This window comes from Gobius niger (assembly GCF_951799975.1).
Source record: "Gobius niger genome assembly, chromosome: 2".
NCBI classification, from domain to species: Eukaryota; Metazoa; Chordata; class Actinopteri; order Gobiiformes; family Gobiidae; genus Gobius; species Gobius niger.
In genome coordinates, this window is record NC_136853.1 from 3,201,408 (window position 1) to 3,223,538 (window position 22,131).

General features: G+C 44.5%; 2 protein-coding genes across 2 annotated transcripts; one reads left to right on the plus strand and one right to left on the minus strand.

Annotated features, from left to right (window-relative positions):
- Positions 1-1,899: 1,899 nt before the first annotated feature.
- On the plus strand, positions 1,900-17,672 carry LOC306959900 (crystal protein; the record flags this gene model as incomplete). Its single annotated transcript, XM_079552152.1, has 9 exons — positions 1,900-2,115; positions 6,257-6,508; positions 8,280-8,481; positions 12,901-13,034; positions 13,155-13,282; positions 14,352-14,470; positions 14,979-15,119; positions 15,257-15,429; positions 17,220-17,672. 9 exons carry the CDS (start codon positions 1,900-1,902, stop codon positions 17,670-17,672), a joined length of 1,818 nt encoding a protein of 605 aa, XP_079408278.1.
- Positions 17,673-19,981: 2,309 nt separating this feature from the next.
- LOC306983128 (galactose-specific lectin nattectin-like) lies at positions 19,982-21,498 on the minus strand. Its single transcript, XM_079582863.1, has 7 exons — positions 21,438-21,498; positions 21,300-21,365; positions 21,206-21,224; positions 21,043-21,122; positions 20,436-20,570; positions 20,254-20,365; positions 19,982-20,137 (listed from the first exon to the last, which is right to left on the minus strand). The coding sequence occupies exons 2-7, from the start codon at positions 21,363-21,365 to the stop codon at positions 20,007-20,009; spliced, it is 543 nt and encodes a 180-aa protein (XP_079438989.1). The 5' UTR covers positions 21,438-21,498; the 3' UTR covers positions 19,982-20,006.
- Between the last annotated feature and the right edge of the window lie 633 nt (positions 21,499-22,131).

Below are 22,131 nucleotides of genomic sequence, written 5' to 3' on the forward strand. Positions count from 1 at the left end.
TAAAGTGGCTATGATAGTTAGCATCAGAGGTCTCTATGCTAAAGTGGCTATGATAGTTAGCATCAGAGGTCCCTATGCTAAAGTGGCTATGATAGTTAGCATCAGAGGTCCCTATGCTAAAGTGGCTATGATAGTTAGCATCAGAGGTCCCTATGCTAAAGTGGCTATGATAGTTAGCATCAGTGGTCCCTATGCTAAAGTGGCTATGAAAGTTAGCATCAGAGGTCCCTATGCTAAAGTGGCTATGATAGTTAGCACCAGAGGTCCCTATGCTAAAGTGGCTACGATAGTTAGCATCAGAGGTCCCTTAGCTAAAGTGGCTATGAAAGTTAGCATCAGAGGTCCCTATGCTAAAGTGGCTATGATAGTTAGCACCAGAGGTCCCTATGCTAAAGTGGCTATGATAGTTAGCATCAGTGGTCCCTATGCTAAAGTGGCTATGAAAGTTAGCATCAGAGGTCCCTATGCTAAAGTGGCTATGATAGTTAGCATCAGTGGTCCCTATGCTAAAGTGGCTATGAAAGTTAGCATCAGAGGTCCCTATGCTAAAGTGGCTATGATAGTTAGCACCAGAGGTCCCTATGCTAAAGTGGCTATGATAGTTAGCATCAGAGGTCCCTATGCTAAAGTGGTTATGAAAGTTAGCATCAGAGGTCCCTATGCTAAAGTGGCTATGATAGTTAGCACCAGAGGTCCCTATGCTAAAGTGGCTATGAAAGTTAGCACCAGAGATCCCTATGCTAAAGTGGCTATGATAGTTAGCATCAGTGGTCCCTATGCTAAAGTGGCTATGATAGTTAGCATCAGAGGTCCCTCTGCTAAAGTGGCTATGAAAGTTAGCACCGGAGATCCCTACGCTAAAGTGGCTATGATAGTTAGCACCAGAGGTCCCTATGCTAAAGTGGCTATGATAGTTAGCATCAGAGGTCCCTATGCTAAAGTGGCTATGATAGTTAGCACCAGAGATCCCTATGCTAAAGTGGCTATGATAGTTAGCACCAGAGGTCCCTATGCTAAAGTGGCTATGATAGCTAGCACCAGAGGCCCCTATGCTAAAGTGGCTATGATAGCTAGCACCAGAGGTCCCTATGCTAAAGTGGCTATGATAGTTAGCATTGAGGCTCCTTTTCCTCAAGTAAAGTCATCGGCCTCAGTTTGGAGAACCTTTGCATTGGGAGTTTTATTTGCTTCCATCTGGGCCTAAGCTTTTATTAGCCAAACAAACACTTTGCTTTTTGTCTTCGTCCAAGAGGCTTACATTTCTGTAGTGACTTTGACAGGGACACATCCTGGTTTTGTATTTAAATATGTATGTGATGTTTGACAAATGACAAATGACAAATTCACCTACAGGTACAAATAAACCTAACCTAACCTTCCTTATGTGATACAGTTTTGATCTATTTTGAGTTATTTCACGACTCTTTGATAGTTGTGAGCAGTTTTTCAAATGTTGCATGGTGTTCACTGACTTTTCCGTCGCTTTCAAGATAATGACAACATAAATATTTGTACGAAATGTCACTTCAGATTCATAGTGTTCAAACTCGGCTCGGCTTCTTCTCCAAGAGACTGATCAAATGTCTGATCTTTATGGGCAGGTCTGCTCGCTCTTACGTTCCACACGTGCACTGCCGATGTAGAACCTTCTGCTCTCCTTTGTCCACGGCGCCTCCACGTCTTTCCCGTGTTGTGACATTTTCTGATTTCGTGTGTGACTCAGTGATTGCATTAGGTCAAACCACAGACGTCCAGTCCTCTATTAGCCGTCCTCCCCGTCCACAACAGAGCCACATTGTCCCATCACATGCGCCGCCGCTCTGCAAATGCAAGTCATAGGATTTCCTCTCTCGCTGCTGAAGCTTTTTGACCATGTTTTAAAAGACAGTTCTCAGCGCGATGGAAGGCGGACACTGCCTGCTTCTGCTGCTGTTAGCTTCCACGCTAACCCCAGGACTGGCATGGACGCGCGACGCCGGGGATATCGACCTTGCTAGTTTTCTAAAAAGCATCTATCCAGGCTTTTTGGTGCGGGACGAGCCTTTGGTCAGCAACCGGGAGGTCAATTTAGACCTGCCGGATACTTCCCCCGCCTCACAGGACGAGGCGACTGAGGTGAGTACTGTAACTGTAACTGTAACTGCAACTTTAATGTATTTTATTGGGAGTAGTTTTACACTTTCTCCTTTGACTTCATCTTTTATATTTTGTTCAGTTGTTAAGCATCATGGGGCTGGATCCACTGTCTTTGTGCAGAGGTTATATCGATTATCAACCCGATATATCGGCCGGCTGACCGATAAAAGCAGATCTCCGTTGTTTATAGACAAAGACGGCATCTCTGGAATCGCCCATATATGGTCATGTTTGAAGCAGTTGAGGAGAAAAATCTAAACTTTCTATAATCACTCCAAAACTACTTTTAACAAACGCTGGATTGTAAATATTGTTTTCTGCCCAATAAAGATACAAAAACATGGAGAGATAAAAAATGCTACATGCTAATGCTAGCTAAGACTGCCGTTTTTTCTTTTTTTTGCTTCTACTCAGGGGCGGAGCTAGAAAAAAAATCACAGTGTGCAAGCAGGGTCAGGGATAATTTTGCAATTTTTAGTGTTAATAGTAGGGATGTACCGATCCGATATTCAGTATCGGTATCGGTAGCCGATCTGGGCATTTTGAGAGTATCGGATTGGATCGGATTTGATGACTGGACGGATCCGATACAAGATGGTCGTGAATCTGTACAGCGGTAAACCTGCAGACTGGAGCCGCTGCAGATCCAGGACCACATTTTTTTAATTTATTTTTTTATTGCAAAGTCAATTGACAGCGTATCTTAATCAAAAAAGGCAATACAAATGACTGCTGTGCATGAAAATCTAAGCAGCATCAAAACAAATATACATTTGTAACAAAAACATCAGGGCATTAGCTCATATATACAGATCATTTTTCACATAGTTTTTAGGCACTTTTACATTCTAGAATTTTAAGAGACTTATACAAGGACATCAGTTCATGTTTAAAAGGAACAAAATTGGGATTTACATTCAGAAATCTACATCTATGTGAATAAAATTAACTCAGAATCATCAAATTATTATACATAATTCTATCTTTCATAAATACTCCAAATTTGACACAATTATAATCCAACATGGGTAAGACACATTTCAAAACAGAATTCAGATTCAGATGCTGCTAAAACAAAATTACAGAAATTGTACAGTCAATCTTAACAGAACAACATCCACATCATAGGAGGAGATTCATTCATTTGTCGACTATCGTTAACCTGCTTCTGAAAAACGTTCTCATTTAAAATGCAAAACTAAAGCCGAAACCTCTGCATGTTTGACAAATAAAATCGAATCTTGAATGTTTATTTTTTAAAAAGTCAACTGGTAAAATGACTGTAATATCCATAGGTTATAATATATAATGATATACATTATATAAAAATATAATAATACAAAAAGACTGCATCAGATCGGTATCGGCCAGATGAAGTGTCAAAATATCGGATCGGGAGCTCAAAAAACCGTATCGGTGCATCCCTAGTTTAGTTTTGCTTGATCACAAGACTCTTTTTTTCTGTTTAGATGTAACTGAGCCTCCCAAGATGATACTAATAGTAGCATTGTCAAGGCAAGGCAAGGCAACTTTATTTATACCGCGCAACTCAATGCACTTTGTCCATGATATAAGTCGGGGGTTTCTAACTCAGGCAAAATTTAACCTCTTAACTCCCGCCTTAACGGATCCCATTTTCTCCAGTTTGGCTTTACTCTAATCAAAAAGCTTCTTGGGAAAAAAGCACCAAAACAGCCACAAAAAATGAGAAGAAAACAAGGATGTAAACGCAACAAAAAAGTGACAAAAGCTCAACAAAGATGTCACAAAAATGTCACAAAAACTTGACCAAAAAGTGACAAAAATTAAACAAAAAAGCGACAAAAACTCAAACAAAAAGTGACAAAAATTAAACAAAAAGTGACAAAAATTCGACAAAAATGTGACGAAAACTCAACAAAAATGTGACCAAAATAAACTTTTAAAAAAACATAACAAAGGTGACACAACACAGCAACAACGCGAGGAATACGATCAGTTTTGTGGGTCTTAGCTTTCAAATGAGGTGTAACACAGGCCTAGGGTAATAATAGCCATTTGGTTCAGGCGGGTGGTAAGAGGTTAAACCTTAAACAAACAAAGAAAACTAAATCATCATCTTGGGGGCTGCAGTTGGACTTTGCTCCTTATTCATCTCTAAAGTTATAATTCTTTGTCGTGTCAAAAACATATTAACTGAGAGTGAGTCTGTGAGCACCAGGTGACAGATGTGAGACATGGCACTGGTCACACAGATCAAAAAGTATTAACCTCTTAACTCCCGCCTTCACCGAGTGCATTTTCTCTAGCTCAGCTTTACCCAGAATCTAAAAGCTTACGGCCAGTGTCACGCCTCATTTGAAAGCTAAGACCTACAAAACTCATCTAAATGGATCCTTTTTTGTTGCCACTTTTTGTCACTTTTCTCACATTTTTACCCAAATGTTAACGTTTTTGCCACTTTTTTTTGTTGTGTTTTCATCACTTTTCTGTTGCTCTTTTTTGTCCTTTTTGGTCACACATATTGGTCACTTTTTTATCGTTTTTTGTCACATTTGTGTCACTCTTTGGCTGCATTTTCCTCTTCATTTTAGAAGCTTTTAGATTTGGGTAAAAGCCAAACTAGAGAAAATGTGCTCAGTTCAAGTGGCTGACATCGATGGGGTGGCAAGACCTTTACTGGGGGGGCCACCCCTCTAGATCCGCCCCTGCTTCTACTGAACAGTCTACAGAAAAAAACCTCCACACTACAAAAAGCACCCTACTAAAAATAAGGACAAAATTCTGCCAATGGGGTCAGCATTTTTTTCTTGCTAAGAATTCTTATTTCTAGAATATTTTTCTCATCATAAAACAAGAAAGAAACACTAAATGTCAGCAAATAAACAGCTAGAATTAAGCAAAATGTCCTCAGAAAATGGAATAATTTAAGGAAAACATTCTTATTTAGTGAAAAATTCTGGGGTATTTTACTTAAATGTTGCTTGATTTAAGTAAAATGTTCTAAATTACACACATTTTTGAGCAAAATGTTCTTTATAAATACTAATATTTAACCTCTTAACTCCCACCTGAACATGTTTTCTCCAAATTCTCCAAATCTAAAAGCTTCTTCAAAACAGAGGCAAAAAAAAGAAAAAGAAAATGAGGATGTAAACGCAACAAAAAAAGCTAAAAAGTGACCAAAAGAAGCGACAAAAATGATAAATACTCAACAAAAAGTGACAAAAATCCAGCAAAAAAAAGACAAAAATCCAGCAAAAAAGTGACAGAAGAGCAGCAAAAAAGGAATAAAAAAGTGACAAAAACACATAAGGGAAATAAAAAGTGACGACAATGGCACAGAGGAGAGAATGGATTTGGTTTTGGCGGGTGGTAAGAGGTTAAGGAAAATATTGCCCGCACTCGGGGACCCACCTCCATGATGTGGAGCCAGGCTGATCAGAATCACCTGGCTGGAGGATTCACCTATTGTACATGTTTTTAGTGGTGGGGGTAACCTACGCAGACACGGGGAGAACATGCAAACTCCACACAGAAAGGCCCCGTCCTGGTGGGAAGCGAACCCAGGACCTTCAAGCTGTGAAGCTGAGGCTCTAACCGCTGTGCCACAGGTGCAGCCTGAGCGGGGTCTGTGATTGGCTGTGGTGAAGGTGTGGCCTGAGCGGGGTCTGTGATTGGCTGTGGTGAAGGTGTGGCCTGAGCGGGGTCTGTGATTGGCTGTGCCACAGGTGCAGCCTGAGCGGGGTCTGTGATTGGCTGTCGCAAAGGTGCGGCCTGAGTGGGATCTGTGATTGGCTGTGGTGAAGGTGTGGCCTGAGCGGGTTTGTGATTGGCTGTCACTAAGGTGTGGCCTGAGCGGGGTCTGTGATTGGCTTTGGTGAAGGTGCAGCCTGAGCGGGTCTGTGATTGGCTGTCACTAAGGTGCTGCCTGAGCGGGATCTGTGATTGGCTGTGGTGAAGGTGTGGCCTGAGCGGGGTCTGTGATTGGCTGTTGTGAAGGTGCGGCCTGAGCGGGGTCTGTGATCGACAGTGCTTCAGACAGTGCAGGAACATTAACTGACCTAGCTTTAGCCTTCACAGCAGGTGCTTCATATCCCAGGACAGGCATGTATAAGACCAGCTGTGCTTGTTCCTGCAGGTGGAGGCCGGGGGCCCCGCTGCTGCTGCAGGGCCGCTGGTGTTGACCAAAGACGGCCCGGTTCAGGGGGTGACCCTGGACAAAGCGCACGTGTTCTATGGGGTCCCGTACGCCGGGCCTCCCACGGGGGCGTACCGCTGGAAGCCGCCCCGGCCCGTGAGCCCCTGGTCGGGGGTGTACGACGCCAGCTTCCCCCGGGCGGCGTGCATGCAGGCCTGCACTGGACCCATCACAGAGGAGTGTCCCAAACAGGTACGGCCACACCACGCCCGAATGCAGGACGGGACGTCTGCACCGGGACAACACATTCAAACACATTAAAGCTAGAAAGGAGGAGAGTTTTTTTCGATTCTTTCTGCCAAAGAGCCACTGGGGAAGACTCAAAGATTACTCAAAGATTACTCAAAGATTACTCAAAGATGCGCGAGTGGGTCGAAACACAGCTCCAGGTCTGGTTTTGATGAGAGGACGACGTAGAAAAGAAAAGGCATAATACAGTTGAGTAAAATATCCCCCATAAAAGAAGATTTTAACAAGCAGAAAGTACTTTTAACCAGGTTCTAACCTCATCAAACCAAACCCAGAATCCGGGCTCTGGTCTCCGGTCTCAGTGTTCAGTGTTTCCCCGATTTTATTGCGTCATCGTTAAAAATATTTCATTTATTTATGAATCCCACTTTACTTCAGCAGTACAGACAACACTACAGTGGGAAAAAAGCAACAAAAAGTGTTGGAAAAGCAACAATAACACAATTTAAAAACGACAAAAACACACAAAAAATGACAAAAACAGGACAAAAAATCATCAAAAAAAGGAAAAAAGGCAAGGAATAAAACCAAGCAACAAAATGCATTAGAACAGATACAAAAACAGAATAAAATGGCACAAAGGGGGCTAAGAGATTAAGAGTCCTCCCCATTTTCAAAGCCCATAATCCATCACGTGCAGGACTTCATCATCATCATCATCATCATCATCATCATCATCATCATCATCATCATCATCATCATCATTTCTGTTTAAAAGAAAGCTTACAGCTAAAATGATTAACTCTTACATAGAGGAGAAATTGTAAATGATGGATTGTTTCTTGGGGAATGTGAATCCTTAATGTACATTCACTTGGTTACTCAGTGTGGACACTTTAGTTCAGGGGTGTCCAAACCACGGCCCACTTTTAATCAGCCCACGGCAAATTCTAATAATACAATTAATTCAAATAATTTTTATTTTTTTGCTTTATTGAATAATATATGAAATCAATGAAAATCCATTAATAGAAAGCTGTGATGAAAGCTGTTTTTTGTTTTTTACTTTAAGCATGTTCAATGAAAAAGCATCAGGGTTTCCCACTAGTACATTAGTACTAAAAACAGCTGCACCCTGTGTATATTAACCAGAAATGACTATTTTCATAGCAGCATAGTGGCCAAAAATAGTTATTATTTATTGCTTAAAGAGGGGGGATTATGCTGCTTTTTTCAGTCCCATAGCACCAGTCTATATCTCACTACAATGATGACAAACCTTCTGTTGGTCTGTAAATGCAGTAAATTAGAATAACTGCCTTGTATAAAATGTCTCTCTCAAAATGGCTGTAGTGAATGTCTTGAAATAGGCCTCTGTCTCTTTAAGAACCTCTGAGCCTTTAGACACGCCCCCTCCACACGCTGTCTGTGGCATCAGTGGGGAGGGGGTTCTGCTGAGGAGCAGTGGTTGGTTACTCGGCTGGTGACGAAAGAGGTGTCTCCAGGAGGTGGGGGCGTTCCTAGGAGGACTCAGGCAAACCTATCCCTAAAATGGCCGCCATCAGAGTTTTTACAGATTACTCAGAAATACGTGAATGTGCCAAGGCAACACTTCAGGCAAGTTTTTAATGAGGGAATGACATAATAACATGATGGAAAGCTTGGAAAGGTTGATTTTGCATAACACCCCCCTTTAAAACTAAACACAGGACTTGTTAGCATGCCGTTGATGAAACCCTGACCAGTCCCTCTCCGCCTCCTGGTCGTGTTGCAGGTCAGCGAGGACTGCCTGTACCTGAACATCTTCGTCCCGTTGGAGGTGAACCTCAGCGTGCCTCTGTGGCGCCCCCTCCCGGTGCTGGTGTGGATCCACGGGGGGGACTTCATCGCGGGGTCGGCCTCCAAGCCTCTCTACGACGGACGCTTCCTCAGCAACTTCACTCGCACCGTGGTGGTCAGCCTGGACTACAGACTGGGTGAGGGCCGTGTCCAGCAACACGCTTAAAGGTGCATTCTGCAACATTTATGTGGAAATAACGGTCGACATTTGTTTGGATTTGACCTTTCAGTTTCTTCGATACCGATACCTGAACGATACTTGTACTAAATATATTGATCTAGAACCAGAACAGTCACATGTGGAAGATCTGAACATTTCTAATATCGGGTTCATCTCCAAGATCAAGAAATGCGATATATTGTGTCACGTAATATCGCGATACAATATCTTTTTTTGAACTGTGATGCCAGCTCTGTCTCACAATAAATGTTGCTTTTTGAGGCTTTAATTTAGATGCAGTAAAAAAGTACCATCTCTGGAAAACAAGCAGCCTGAGGGCCACAAAAGACTGGTCTGGCGGCCGCACTTTGGAAATGCCTATTTTATAAAGGCTCGTTTATTTACCGTATATTCTCTAATACATATTCCATTAGCGGCCGGGTCTCTGACTGAGGCCGGGTCTCTGACAGTGGCCGGGTCTCCGACAGCGGCCGGGTCTCTGACAGTGGCCGGGTCTCTGACAGAGGCCGGGTCTCCGACAGGGGCCGGGTTCGCGGCTGGTGGAGGCAAATTAAAGCCGGTCTCTAAAACAGGCCGGGGCTTTTATTAGAAACTATAGCGGTAGAAATATTCCCCATGTTAGGAATATGTCTCACACTGGTGTAAATGAAAACTCACGTGCAGGAAGTAACAAACAGGAACCCGGGCCGAGGGGGACGCTGCGGAGGAGCTGATCCGAGCGTAACTTTGACACAGATTTAGCCACTTTTCAAACCTCCAGTGACGATATTTGGAAACAGGGCAAACCACAAATGTTGTGTGACCCTCCAGGGTTTTAGTAAAGTCTCCATCGCGTCTTCAAAGCACGTCCAGCTGCTCCGTGTGCAGGTCAGTCCCACGCCTCAAAATAACTCCTCCCATCAGCGCGAGCGTCTCGTCTTCTCTCGGGTCAGTCTCATGATCGATCACAAACACAAACGCTCCGTCTAAACTCGCCTTTTACACAAGATAACAACAAATAATCCGGTCCGCGGTAAAAACGAAACAGAAACCTGCAGTTACACTGATGTCAAAGCTCCGCTAACAGCAACGAAACACTTCCTGCTGTCCCGACAAAATAAAAGGCGTCAATGTTCCAGCCGCTGGGAGAGGGTTTGCAATGTTAATTAATAAATCAACCTAATATTTTAGTTCAAATGGACACAAATCACTTTTTTCTTCGTTTTCCTGGACGTCTGTTTTGCTAAAATAGAAATAAAGGCCTGTCTCTAATTCTGGCCTGGTTCCAATAAAGGCCTGGTCCTAGATGCCCTTGAGTAAATAAAGGCCCCGGCCTACATTAGAGCATTTACGGTATATACACAAGGCAAGTCAAAGTCCTTCACAGTTACATAAAATCACCAAAAACTGATCATGAAACATCAACATAAAAATGAATTAATGTTGCTAAAATGCTGTTTAGTCCTGACTCTGGGAACCTCCAGACACCCCTCCCTGAAGTTCTCAGGGCCCGAGATGGTTCAAACGGCTCTAACACAGGGGTCTCCAACAGGCGGCCCGCGGGCCACTTCCAAGCTGATTCAATCCGGCCCCTGAGGAGTAGAGCACACATTTCTGAGTATGTAAAAAGGAAAGAATTTGACACGTGTCCAGCAGAGGGCACTGAAAGTGTAAGCCGTGTTTATGAGGCTACAGTCTGGTCAGGCTCATTATTATTCATTTACTGAACATAGTTTCCTCAATAGTATATTCCCAGTTAAAACATGTTTTACTGGAGCTTTTGATTATGGCCCCGGCGACACACGCTCGATATAATTTGGCCCCCGGGGAACTTCACTTGGAGACCCCGTTCTAACGTGTCAGAGATGGACTTCGGCGCCAAACCATGAAAAGACCGGTTTAAATTATATTCTCTGAGACAGGAAGCCGGTGCAGAGACCGCGGAGGTGGACTGACGAGGCCTGGTGCCTCTCATCCAGGTCCTAACCAGGTCATAACCAGGTCCTAACCAGGTCCTAGTCAGGTCCTAACCAGGTCCTATCCAGGTCCTAACCAGGTCCTAACCAGGCCCTAACCAGGCCCGACGTTGCTGACCTTCTGAGATCTGACGGAGGGGCCGAGTCCCATGGAGCTCATTAATCTGTTTGTGCATAAAAGCCCATTGTTTGGAGAGAGATGATCTGGAGGCTGTGTTTGATCAGGCGCTGCTCGTCATGTGATTTAGGGTTTGGATCAGAGACGGACTAAACCAGAACTAAACTGTGAGTTTACAGGATTAAACCTGGACTGGAGCCGGACAAGACTTGACTCTTGTTGTAAAGCAAGGCAAGTTTATTTGTTTATTAGAGCACAAGCTTCACATGAGGATCAAATCAATCCATAAACATCAACATGAAAAATTACTAACTGTACCAGGCCGGACTTGAAACACTAGAATATTTGAAACTTATATTGACTCATGACAGGCAAAGTGACAAATGTCAAGCCTTTATTTGTTTTCATTTTGATGATTATGTCTCACAGTTCATTTTCAAATTGTTCACATTTTCTGAGATTTTGAGTTTGGGTTTTTTTTTTACAAACTGAGCCATAATAATCAAAATTATAACAAAAAAAGGCTCTACATGTGTCACTTTGCATGGAATGAGTCTGTCACATATTAGATTCACAGTTAAAACTGAACTACACTTTTTAACAATAATCACACTATGTTTAAAACGCTCCTCTTTTCTGTTTTCTGAACTTTTTACGAAAATTATACCAATCACACACGTGCAAAAAAAACAACAAAAATCAACGCAAAGGGTACAAGTCAATCCTTTCAGTTCAAAACAATCATAATTTAAGATAAAATAATATAATCCTTTAGCGAAACAGACACGTGCAAACAAAAGAGTCTTACGTACAAAAGCAAAACTCTTAAGGGGCGTAATTATAACAACAAAGGAAATAAGAATAAATAAAAATAGAATGAAAACAAGAGCAGACTATTGTCCATAAATAGGTCAGTTTTCATTTGCCATCTTGCTGTTATTTCCTCCATATGATTATGTCAGCTTATTATTATTGGCTAAAGCATTTAAATAAACTTGTGCTAAAACGTATAAAAATGTGTTAAGCTCAGCTCACACTACACGACTTTCATGCCCGATTTTGCTCTAATTCTCAGTCGTGCCGAGTCTTCTCGAGTCGACGGCGGTCGCACAGAGTCGGGTCGTGTAGTGTGGGGGGGTCGTGTAGTGTGGGGGGGTCGTGTAGTGTGGGGGGGTCGTGTAGTGTGGGGGGGTCGTGTAGTGTGGGGGGGGTCGTGTAGTGTGTGGGGGGGTCGTGTAGTGTGGGGGGGGTCGTGTAGTGTGGGGGGGGTCGTGTAGTGTGTGGGGGGGTCACAACTGGACTGACGTTGGAATCGTGTAGTGTGGGCAGCACAAAGACGCGACTAGACTCCAGTCGTAGGAAATAAAACATGTTTGATTTTTAAGCCCGATTTTGGACGCACGGGAGAAACGTGGGTGATTTTACCGACACAAATGTGAATGACAGAGTGATATAAAGACAGAAAAACACCGCCGCGCCTCCTTTTTTCATTTCTCTGTTAAACCAGCGGCACAAACAACTCATTTCATGGCCACAGCCCCACACACGGAACAGCACAACTTTATATCACCAAAAGTTCACGACAAACACCTTTTCCAGCTACATTTCAACCACGAACAGAGTTTAGCCGCACTTACTGTGTTTGGAGACGAACTGTTTAGCGTCACCTCGGTGCTAATGGCACCTAGCCTCTCCGCTCGCCTCTCTCCACTCGCCTCTCTCCACTCGCCTCTCTCCACTCGCCTCTCTCCGTTGTCTCCTCCATCTCTGGGCTGAGGACCGTCTCCTTTTCTTATTAAATCCACTGAAATACGTCCCGCTCCTTCATGTCACCAACTTTTATCTCCATGTGACTGAACTGTAGCCAAGTGGAAGCTTCGTAGTAGCGTTAGCCTTGCACTGTGGTGTTGTGACATTGACACCGTTGACCAATCGGGACACACACGTTTTCTCACGCTCACAAACACAGGCCTGTCTTTGCGGATTTGGGGTCAGTTTTTGAAGCCGGAGTTAAAAATGAAGCCGCAGAGACGACAGACTGTGTTATGAAACATCAGCTGTTCAGAATCGTGTCGTGTGTCGCTCTTACGATTCTCAGTCAGTGTGAACCCCCAGACGTTCTATAATCGCACTGAATCCACTCGTGTAGTGTGGAGCCCCCATTCTATATAAAATCGTTTAAGACTAGAAAAATCGTGCAGTGTGTGCTGACCTTTACTGCAGGTGGTCCTGAACTGCTCTGTTTGACACAATGACTGTAATAAAAGAGAACCGCTCTGTTCCCTGTGGTCCGTCCTCGCAGGAGCGTTCGGCTTCCTGGTTTCGGGGAAGGACCCTCACTCATCTGCCGTGGGGAATTATGGGATTCTGGACCAACAGGCCGCTCTGCTCTGGGTCCAGCGCAACATCGCGGTGTTCGGGGGGGACCCGGGAAAGGTGCGCAGACCACAGCTGTTTACTTTGTTCTTCTTCTGGCCACAGGCTGGACCTCCGTGTCCGTGCGACCTCATGTAAAGTGACCGTGTCTGTGAGAAGCTCTGGTTCTTCTTCCCTCAGGTGACCATCTTCGGGGAGAGCGCGGGGGCCCAGGCGGTCAGCCTCCACCTGATGATGCAGAGCAGCAAACCTCTGTTCAGACAGGCGGTTCTGCAGAGCCTGCCCTTCTCCATCCCCCTCAAAACCAGGTGACTGTCCTGGGCTAAAGTCCAAACATCCAGTCCTTAGTCCAGGGCTAAATGTTCACTGTGCAGGGGAACCAAAACACACTCCCAAACAAAGAAAGTCCTTTACCTGGATGTAACTGCTCTGATCAGCTGCAGTGTTCATTTCGTCGACTAAAATATTCAGTCTTAATTTTAGTGTTATTTAATCAAAGTGTTATTTTTGACGACTAAAATTGGACTAAAACTAAATTAAAAGTTTCTCATGAGACTAAAACTATGACTAAAATGTCCAGATATTTTAGTCGACTAAACTAAGACTAAATAAAAATGAAAAGGAGAGACTAAAATCATCCAAACTTGTATTGAGCGTCTGAAAGAGCCTCAGATCATGTAAATTCTCTGCTAAAGGATCAGCTCTGAGCTTTGTTCATGTGGAGCAGTTCCATGAAGCAGAGGAGCAACATTAAATATGATTATAATGAATATTATAAATATAATTAAGACTAAATTAGTCTTAATTTTAGTCGATTAAATTGACATGCAATTTTAGTCGACTAAAACTAAAATAAAATATGTTGTCAAAATTAATACTGATCAGCTGACGATGCCCGGATTCATCAGGCTCACAGTGTGAAAGAGTGGATCAGGGAGCAGATTTCACCCCAGTAGGAGTAAAATATTACTCAAGCAGAAGAGTGTTTGGAACTTATTTTATATGGACGGACGGACGGATGGATGGATGGATGGATGGATGGATACGAATGCACCAATCAGGCCTTTATGGCAGAGATGGTTGTCCGTCTGTAAGGTTCTCCCATTTCCTCATTGGTCACTCTGACTTGGTCTCCTCCCTGACTAAGGCCCTTCTCCCTGATGGCTCTAGGAAGTGTCCGGATGTTTCTTCTGAACCTCTTCTATTTACGAATTTTCTGGACCTTCAATGCTGCCAATGCAACCATATTTCCAAATCATGTCAATTGAATTTAGTTTAGCCCAGGTCGACTCCAGTAGGCCGGTATGCAGGTAGGCAGGTATGCAGGTAGGCAGGGTACAGTACATTGGGTACTAACCATCCTCTCTCCTCTCTCAGACACGAGGCGGTGAAGCTCGGCAAAAGTTTCGCCAGGCAGACGAACTGCTCGGTGAGCGACGTGGTGTGCCTCCTGTCTCTGTCTCCCCAGGAGGTGCTCGCAGCGCAGATGAAAACCAGTACGCCTCCTCACACTCTCCCTCCCTCCACGCCTTACACTGATCAGTCAGCGGAGCCTACAGCGCCCCCTTCCTGATTTCTTACAACGAGCTGTTGCGTTTTTGCCATTTTAGCTCAGTGTTTCTCTTATAGTTGTGAACACTGACTTTGAGCCCAGTGAAGCTGCCGATCTTCAGAGGTCGTCCTGGGTTCTTTGGTGACCTCCTGGATGAGTCGTTGCTGCACTGGTGGAGTCATTTTTTCTCATAGCCTACTTTATTTACCCGCATTTACTTTTTGACAAAGGGCCAGAGAGGTTTGGGTTTTTCTTTCCCTTAATGAATGTGATAATCATTTGAAAACTGTATTCACTGGGATTGTCTTTGTGTGATATAAAAATTAGCTTGATGATCAGAAACAAATATGAGCAAATGTAAGACATCCGGAAGGGGGCGTGTACTTCCCTCAGGCGCTGTACCTCCCACAGTAAAGCGCTATCATCATCCTGAGCGCCGTTTGTCGCCGCAGGTGCGAAGATGGTGAACCCGTTCCGTTTCCTGGAGGTGTTCGAGACGTGGGGCCCGTTCATGGACGGGGAGCTGATAAAGGAGCAGGCGGTGGAGGCCTTTGAGAAGGGACACTGGCAGAAGGAGAAGCCCGTGCTGCTGGGTAAGACAAACTCCCTGGGGAGATTCTGTGAGACAAAGATCTTCGTGGTTGTTCGTGATGACTGAATGTTGAGGCCCCTCTGGCTGTGAGGCCCGTTCTCGTGCACCGTGTGGGATTCCTGGGTCGTTTCTCCACAGGCACGACGTCGGAGGAGGGCGTGCTGTTCGTCTACGCCGTCTTTAACAAACCGGTGTCGGCGGTGGAGAGCACGGTCTACATCACGGCCATCTTCAAACAACACGCGCTCCGGATCCTGCACAAGTACCTGCCGCTGTACAGGGAGGCCGACCGCAGGGGCATGCTCGCTCAGGTGAGGGGTCCGGCCCTGAAACCGATCGGTGCACCGGCGTCACTGTGGCAAAGCTCTGCGGGCCAGATCTTGTGCCAGTGTAGCGATTTCAAACTACCCCCCATTCACCTTACCCCCCGGTACTTTGAAATCGATTTCAAATTACCCCCAGGGGTAAGCTGAAACTGATTTCAAATTACCCCCCCTGATTTCAGATTACCCCCGCCACAATATGTATTGTTTGTTTGGCACGGCTGTGTTAAATAGAAAATGCCCGGATGTTATTTGCTAATAATAGCTACAACTCTCGTAACTTTTCATCTGGTAAGGTTAGCTTTAGCTCGTAAACTCGACTATCCTTAAAGTTAGGGCTAAGGTAAGGTTAGCTTTAGTTCGTAAACTCCATTATCCTTTAGGTTTAGGGCTAAGGTAAGGTTAGCTTTAGTTCGTAAACTCCATTATCCTTTAAGTTTAGGGCTAAGGTAAGGTTAGCTTTAGTTCGTAAACTCCACTATCCTTAAGGTTAGGGCTAAGGTAAGGTTAGCTTTAGTTCGTAAACTCCACTATCCTTAAGGTTAGGGCTAAGGTAAGGTTAGCTTTAGTTCGTAAACTCTACTATCCTTAGGTTTAGGGCTAAAGTAAGGTTAGCTTTAGTTCGTAAACTCCACTATCCTTAAGGTTGGGGCTAAGGTAAGGTTAGCTTTAGTTCGTAAACTCCACTATCCTTAAGGTTAGGGCTAAGGTAAGGTTAGCTTTAGTTCGTAAACTCTACTATCCTTGAGTTTAGGGCTAAGGTAAGGTTAGCTTTAGCTCGTAAACTCCACTATCCTTAAGGTTAGGGCTCCAGCCGCGGTTCCTGTAAGGTATCTTATGAATGAAGAAAGCAGTTGAGAGGGGGTTAATCTGAAATCAGGGGGGGGTAGCTTGAAATCGCGTTCATCTTACCCCCGGGGGTAAGTTGAAACTGATTTCAAATTACCGGGGGGTAGCCTGAAATGGGGGGTAGTTTAAAATCTTTCCACCGGGTGCAAGGACAGCACCACCTCTGGAGGCCATGTGAGGCTGTGGCGCCACTGTCGAGAGAGCGTCGCTTACAGAATGAGAAGGTCGACTGAGGCGTGGTTTATTACAAGCAGCGGTGCTCTGATCGTTCCTCCTTAAAGGAACAGGCCACCGTTTTTACAGACTGAAATATGTTTTTACCTGAGCTTAGACGAGTTGATGCGTACCTATGTGGTCTTTGTGCGTGCGCTCAGTCACGCAAATGTCATTAGCATTTTGCCTCTTCCAGCAAAGGTACAGCTCCAAACTGGGGTGAAGTTAGAACAAGCTGTCACACGTTTTCCTATGTATATACAGTTACGTGAAATATTACACGAGTGTAAGTAAAGTTATATTTTAATATGCCAGCGCTCGGGGACTCGTCTCCATGATGTGGAGCCAGGCTGGTGGTCAGAAACACCTGGCTGGAGGATTAACCTATTGTTCATGTTTTTACTACACCTAACCTATGCAGACACGAGGAGAACATGCTAACTCCACACAGAAAGGCTCCGTCCAGGTGAGAATCGAACTCGGGACCTTCGAGCTGGGAGGCACGAGCACTAACCGCTGCGCCACCGATAGTCACGGATAAAAAGGAGAACTATATTGTACGGCGTAATAACACGTTAGGAGTACTTTGACGTCCGCGGAGTGAAGTCGAAGTGCTCCTTCGATTTTAGGGGAAACGTGGAAGCTCTTGGTAGCTTATATCGGTATCGGTAAGTCCTGCAGGGACCGTTGACCTAATGCACTGGCCTTGTCCTCAGATTGTGACCGACTTCATCTTCCTGTGCCCGGCCCGTCGCTCGGCCCGCTCCGGCGTGGCGTCCGGCAGCTCCTTCTGGATGTACGTGTTCGACCACGTGGCCTCGGACCACCGCATTTGGTCGGGCCTCACCTTCTGCTACCAGCACCCCTGCCACGGCGCCGAGCTGCCCTTCGTCTTCAACTCCGCCCCGGTCGCCAACTTCACCATGACGGCCCCGGAGCGGCTGCTGTCCAACCGCGCGCTCTGCTTCTGGGGGGCGTTCGCTCACAGCGCCGACCCCTCGTCCCGCGCGGGGCAGACGGCCTTCTGCAGGGAGCAGAGGGTGCCGCTGTGGCCCCGGTACTCGGACAGCAGCGGGTGGCTCGTCATGAACCTCACAGTCCGAGCGCACGCCCAGGTCGGGACCAGGGAGCACATCTGCGACTTCTGGGACAAGCTGGGGATCTACTAATGCTGGTTTAGAGGGGAGACACTGCACTTTGGGTTTTGGACCAAAGCCGAATAATCACCATAAGCTGTTTACAAGTAGGACCTGCTGATTAAAAATGCTTTGTATTTATATATCAACAAAATAAACCAATACATTTCAATCTGGCTCTACCCATTATTCAGATCTTGTTGCCACAAATAAAGTCATTTTGGTCATTTTCCCACATGAAAAACATTACTTAAAGGAACAGGCCATCTCGATAAGCTCAGGTAACATATCTCAGTCTGGAAAAACGGTGGCCTGTTCCTTTAAATGCCCTTGGCTACACTCCTGGAATGGGGCGCCGTAAAGGGGTGGAAGGTTTGAAGGATTCCAAGGGAAGATCAGGACACTTTTCAGCAGATAGACCAACATATGGATCGGCTTACAGTATATGCAGTTCTTATTTTCTGTTCCAAATTTATGTTCGAAAATTGTCGATGTAGTAAATGGCACAATTCGGCGTCCCCTCCAGCAGATGGCGTCCTATGCCCAGGGCGCCAGGCCCTGCGTGGCCTTGGCAAGGGGGAAGAAAACCGCTCATAGAGCCCCGGGCCACACAGAGCGGGACGAGAACAGGAGGCCCAGCTCTGGACTCTGTGGAGGAGGTGAGGGACAGGAGGGTGCTAGCCAAGCTCACCTCCATCATGGACAACTGTAGAGGAGCTGAGCAGCTCTTTCAGTGGCAGGGCCTTCATCCCCACTGCTGTCAGACTAAACAAGACTGTAAAGTAACAAGTGCAATAACCCCTTTGCAGAAATACACACAATAATCCCTGTATTTAAATCACTAACCTGCATCACTTTATCAAACACCTGCACTCTGATGTAAACCTGCACTAACACTGACTATAACTATATATTCACTTTACTTATTATTTACTGCTTATACTTTTTGTCCCCACAAAGTCCTTGGTCGTCATTGTATAGAAGATATCACTATTTACTATTTCATCATTTTTTTCCCTCACATTTCTTCATTGTGGGATTAATAATGACTTATTTTATCTCATCATATGGTGCGTTCCAGGCAACTGGTAACTGGTATTTTTCCCACTTAAAGTTACCAGAACGACTTCAGAGCGTTCCAGGTGATTGAAGTCGTATGTAACAAAACTGCTAATGCTACAACAGTTAGCTCAGACGATGCTAACGTTATCTGAACGTTTCTTCAAACCAGATCTAATCACAAACGTGTGACATAACGTGATGTTGAAGCTGTGACTAAAGTAACGTCACTGATTACAGTCTGAACATTAGCGGCTCCTCCACTGGGGGGCGCCGTTACTGTCTTCATCTCATCTTCAGGTTTACAAGTTTACAAGTTTACAAGTTGTAAAGGCCAGTTCGAGCGGCTCCAAGGCATTTTTACAAGTGGGAATTTGGAACGCACCATTAGTCCGGCACCAGTTAAATCATGTTCGACATCACTGCAGCTGTTTCCATAGTAACGACAAACAATTGAGCTGGAGCTAGTTTCAGGTAAAGCAGCTTAAAAAGTGCTTTACAGTCGAGCGGTGACTCTCACCACCCGACACATTAACCCTTTATGTTCTGAGTAAATAATGACTGATTCCTCCTGGGTTAACCCCTAAACTCCCGCCTGAACCGAACACATTTTCTCCAGTTTGGCTTTACCCCAATCCAAAAGCTTCTGGAAAAAAGGTGTGAAAATAGCAACAGAACTGAGACGAAAACAATGAAGGAAATGTGACAAAAAAGTGAGAAAACTTTGACACAAGATGTGATTAGAAATGTGTCAAAAAATTACAACAAAAATACAAAAAAAATTACAAAAAATTTGATAAAAATTTGACGAAAAATGATAAAAATGACCAAAAAAATGACGAAAAAATTACAAAAAAAGGACAAAAATTGGACAAAAAATTGACACAAAAATGACACTAAAAAGAAAAAAATTACAAAAATGTGACAAAAAGTGAAAAAAAAATGAAGAAAAAAAATTACAAAAATGACTTGAATACCAAAATAAAATGATGGAAAAAAAAATCTGATGACATGAGGAAAAAGATCCATTTAGATCACTTTTGTAGATCTTAGCTTTCAAATGAGGCATTACACTGGCCCACAGGATTTGGGTAAAGCTGAACTGGAGAAAATGCTCTCAGTTCAGGCGGGAGTTAAGAGGTCACAGTCCATAACAAATGAATCCCTCGTGTCAGTTCAGCCGATCCAGGACATAAACAGAAGCCAGACAGTCAGGGTGATGCTGAGAAGAAACGTTTTAATCATGAGTCAGGAGCCAGAGCTGTGGGTCAGATACAGACGGGTCGATTCCACACAGAGTCAGTGTGTTCACTGCATGTCCGCGGTGCACTGGTACGGGAAGTCCCCCACAGTGAACTCGGGCTCAGCTTTCAGAGCTGCGTCTTTGGCACAGATGTAGTCTCGAGCCTCGTCCTCCGGGACATCAATCCAAACCCTGTCTGGATCGGGAGACGGCAGGAAGATGGAAATCATAATCTGCTCTTGAGCTACAAACATTTTGGTGCCGTAACTTCTTCATTATTTATATTTTGAACAGATTTTTGTGAACTGTTACCTCCCCAGTAGATCACAGCGAAGTGCTCATTCCCGTTTTCGTTGTTCGGCTCCTCTTGACCCCAGTTTGAATAGTTCCACACAGATCCGTCGCTCCACATCCACAGGTTTTCCTGATGACAGTTTCACAACATTTCAACTCTCAACAACTCGACTCGATTAACCGGATTGAACCAGTCTGACCTGAACTGCGTCCTGTCCGCCAATCCAGGTCTGCCATTTTTCTCCGGTGGCCCCTTTGATCAGATCTGAGATGAAGGTTTGCTCCTCAGCGCTGTGGATGGAGGCCAGGTTTGCACCGTGAGATTGGCAGCTTTTCTGGAGCGAAAAAGCCAATTGAGAGTCAGTGGGTTAGTGGTCAGTGTGGTCACGTCTGGAGGATGAGCTCTTTACGCTTTAACTTAACACGAGCCAAGTCTCGTCACACAAAACTAAACATGTCGATATACTCGGCGGATAAAAAGGGGAACGTAGTAACATCACTACGCCTACACTACTACCCTTTTTATCCACCGAGTATATCGACATGTTTAGTTTTGTGTGACGAGACTTGGATCGTGTAAAGGCTCATGTGACCGTATTTAGATCGGGAAAGAGTTTGGTAGTAACGAACTTCCCCTCAGTGTGGAGCTGTACGTCTGCTGGGAGAGGCTGAATGCTAACGGCGTCTGTGCTCTGTTAACGTGACCGAGGGCACGTGTAAAGACCAGAGAACAGACGAGAGTCCCAACTACCAAAGTCCACTTTAACCACTGACAGTAAAGAGTCATTGTTATTATCAGGGCTGTACCTCTGCTTCTGTCCAAGTCAAAAAAGAATCAAAGAACTGGAAACAGCGAGTTCCAAACGGAGTCCAGTCGTCAGGACAGCCTTTATTAAAATAATAATATTCAGAATGATGAATGAATCAAAGTGAGTGTGCTGTGGATTAAAGTGACTGTGGTTAAACTCACCTTGGTCATTCTTCACGGCCTGTGACTGAGGAACAATGAACAGAGTTATTAAAGCCTGATCAAAAACACATGATGATAAATGAGGTGAACTTACAGCTCCTGCCGTCAGCAGAGCAGTGGACAAACAGAGGAAGAACATCAGTGGGCAGTTTGCAGCCATCTGAAATCATCAACACGACTAATAAGAAGATCTGTGTGTAAAAGCCCAGACCTGAGCCCTGAGGAGACTTACCTTCACTTCAGAGTCAGGAGACTGTAGGACTGGAGGAGACGAGCTGTTTTTATAGAGCAGTGAGGGGGACGAGTTACAATCACCACAAACACAGTAGTATTTTATTTTTAACTTGGAGGAAGTTCACTGCCAGTAAGTCACACATGGAGACACATTCTTACAGTAAACACTGTGGAAGTTTAATTCATATAAAAAACTCTCAGAGAGCGGATCATGTCCAAAGATCAGACGTTCAGAGGCGTCCTGCAGCTTTCAGAGCTCTTCCCATGTCTCTCTCACACAATCAAGACTCAAGGAAGTCACAGAGATTCACACAGAAGTAAATACTTGTTCCAGGCCTTGTAAATGTAGACAAAACAGACAAAATCGGTCTCATTCTTTCTCACGCATTGCTGTCCTTTTTACTCATGACAAATTGTACATAGTTTAGGTCAAATTAACCTTAGCATTCTTAAACATAACAAGATTAGAAACAAAATAACTGAAATTTTATCTCCACAGTAACAATAGCCTTAAACAGCCTCATCAGCATCATGGCCCGAGTCTTTCACCTCTTATTTAACCCCCACCTGAACCCGGCACATTTTCTCCAGTTTGGCTTTACTAAAAAAAAGCATCAAATTAGCGACAAAAACAAAGATGAAAATGCAACAAAAATATGAGAGAATAAGAGCTTGGGCCAGATCTTGTGGTT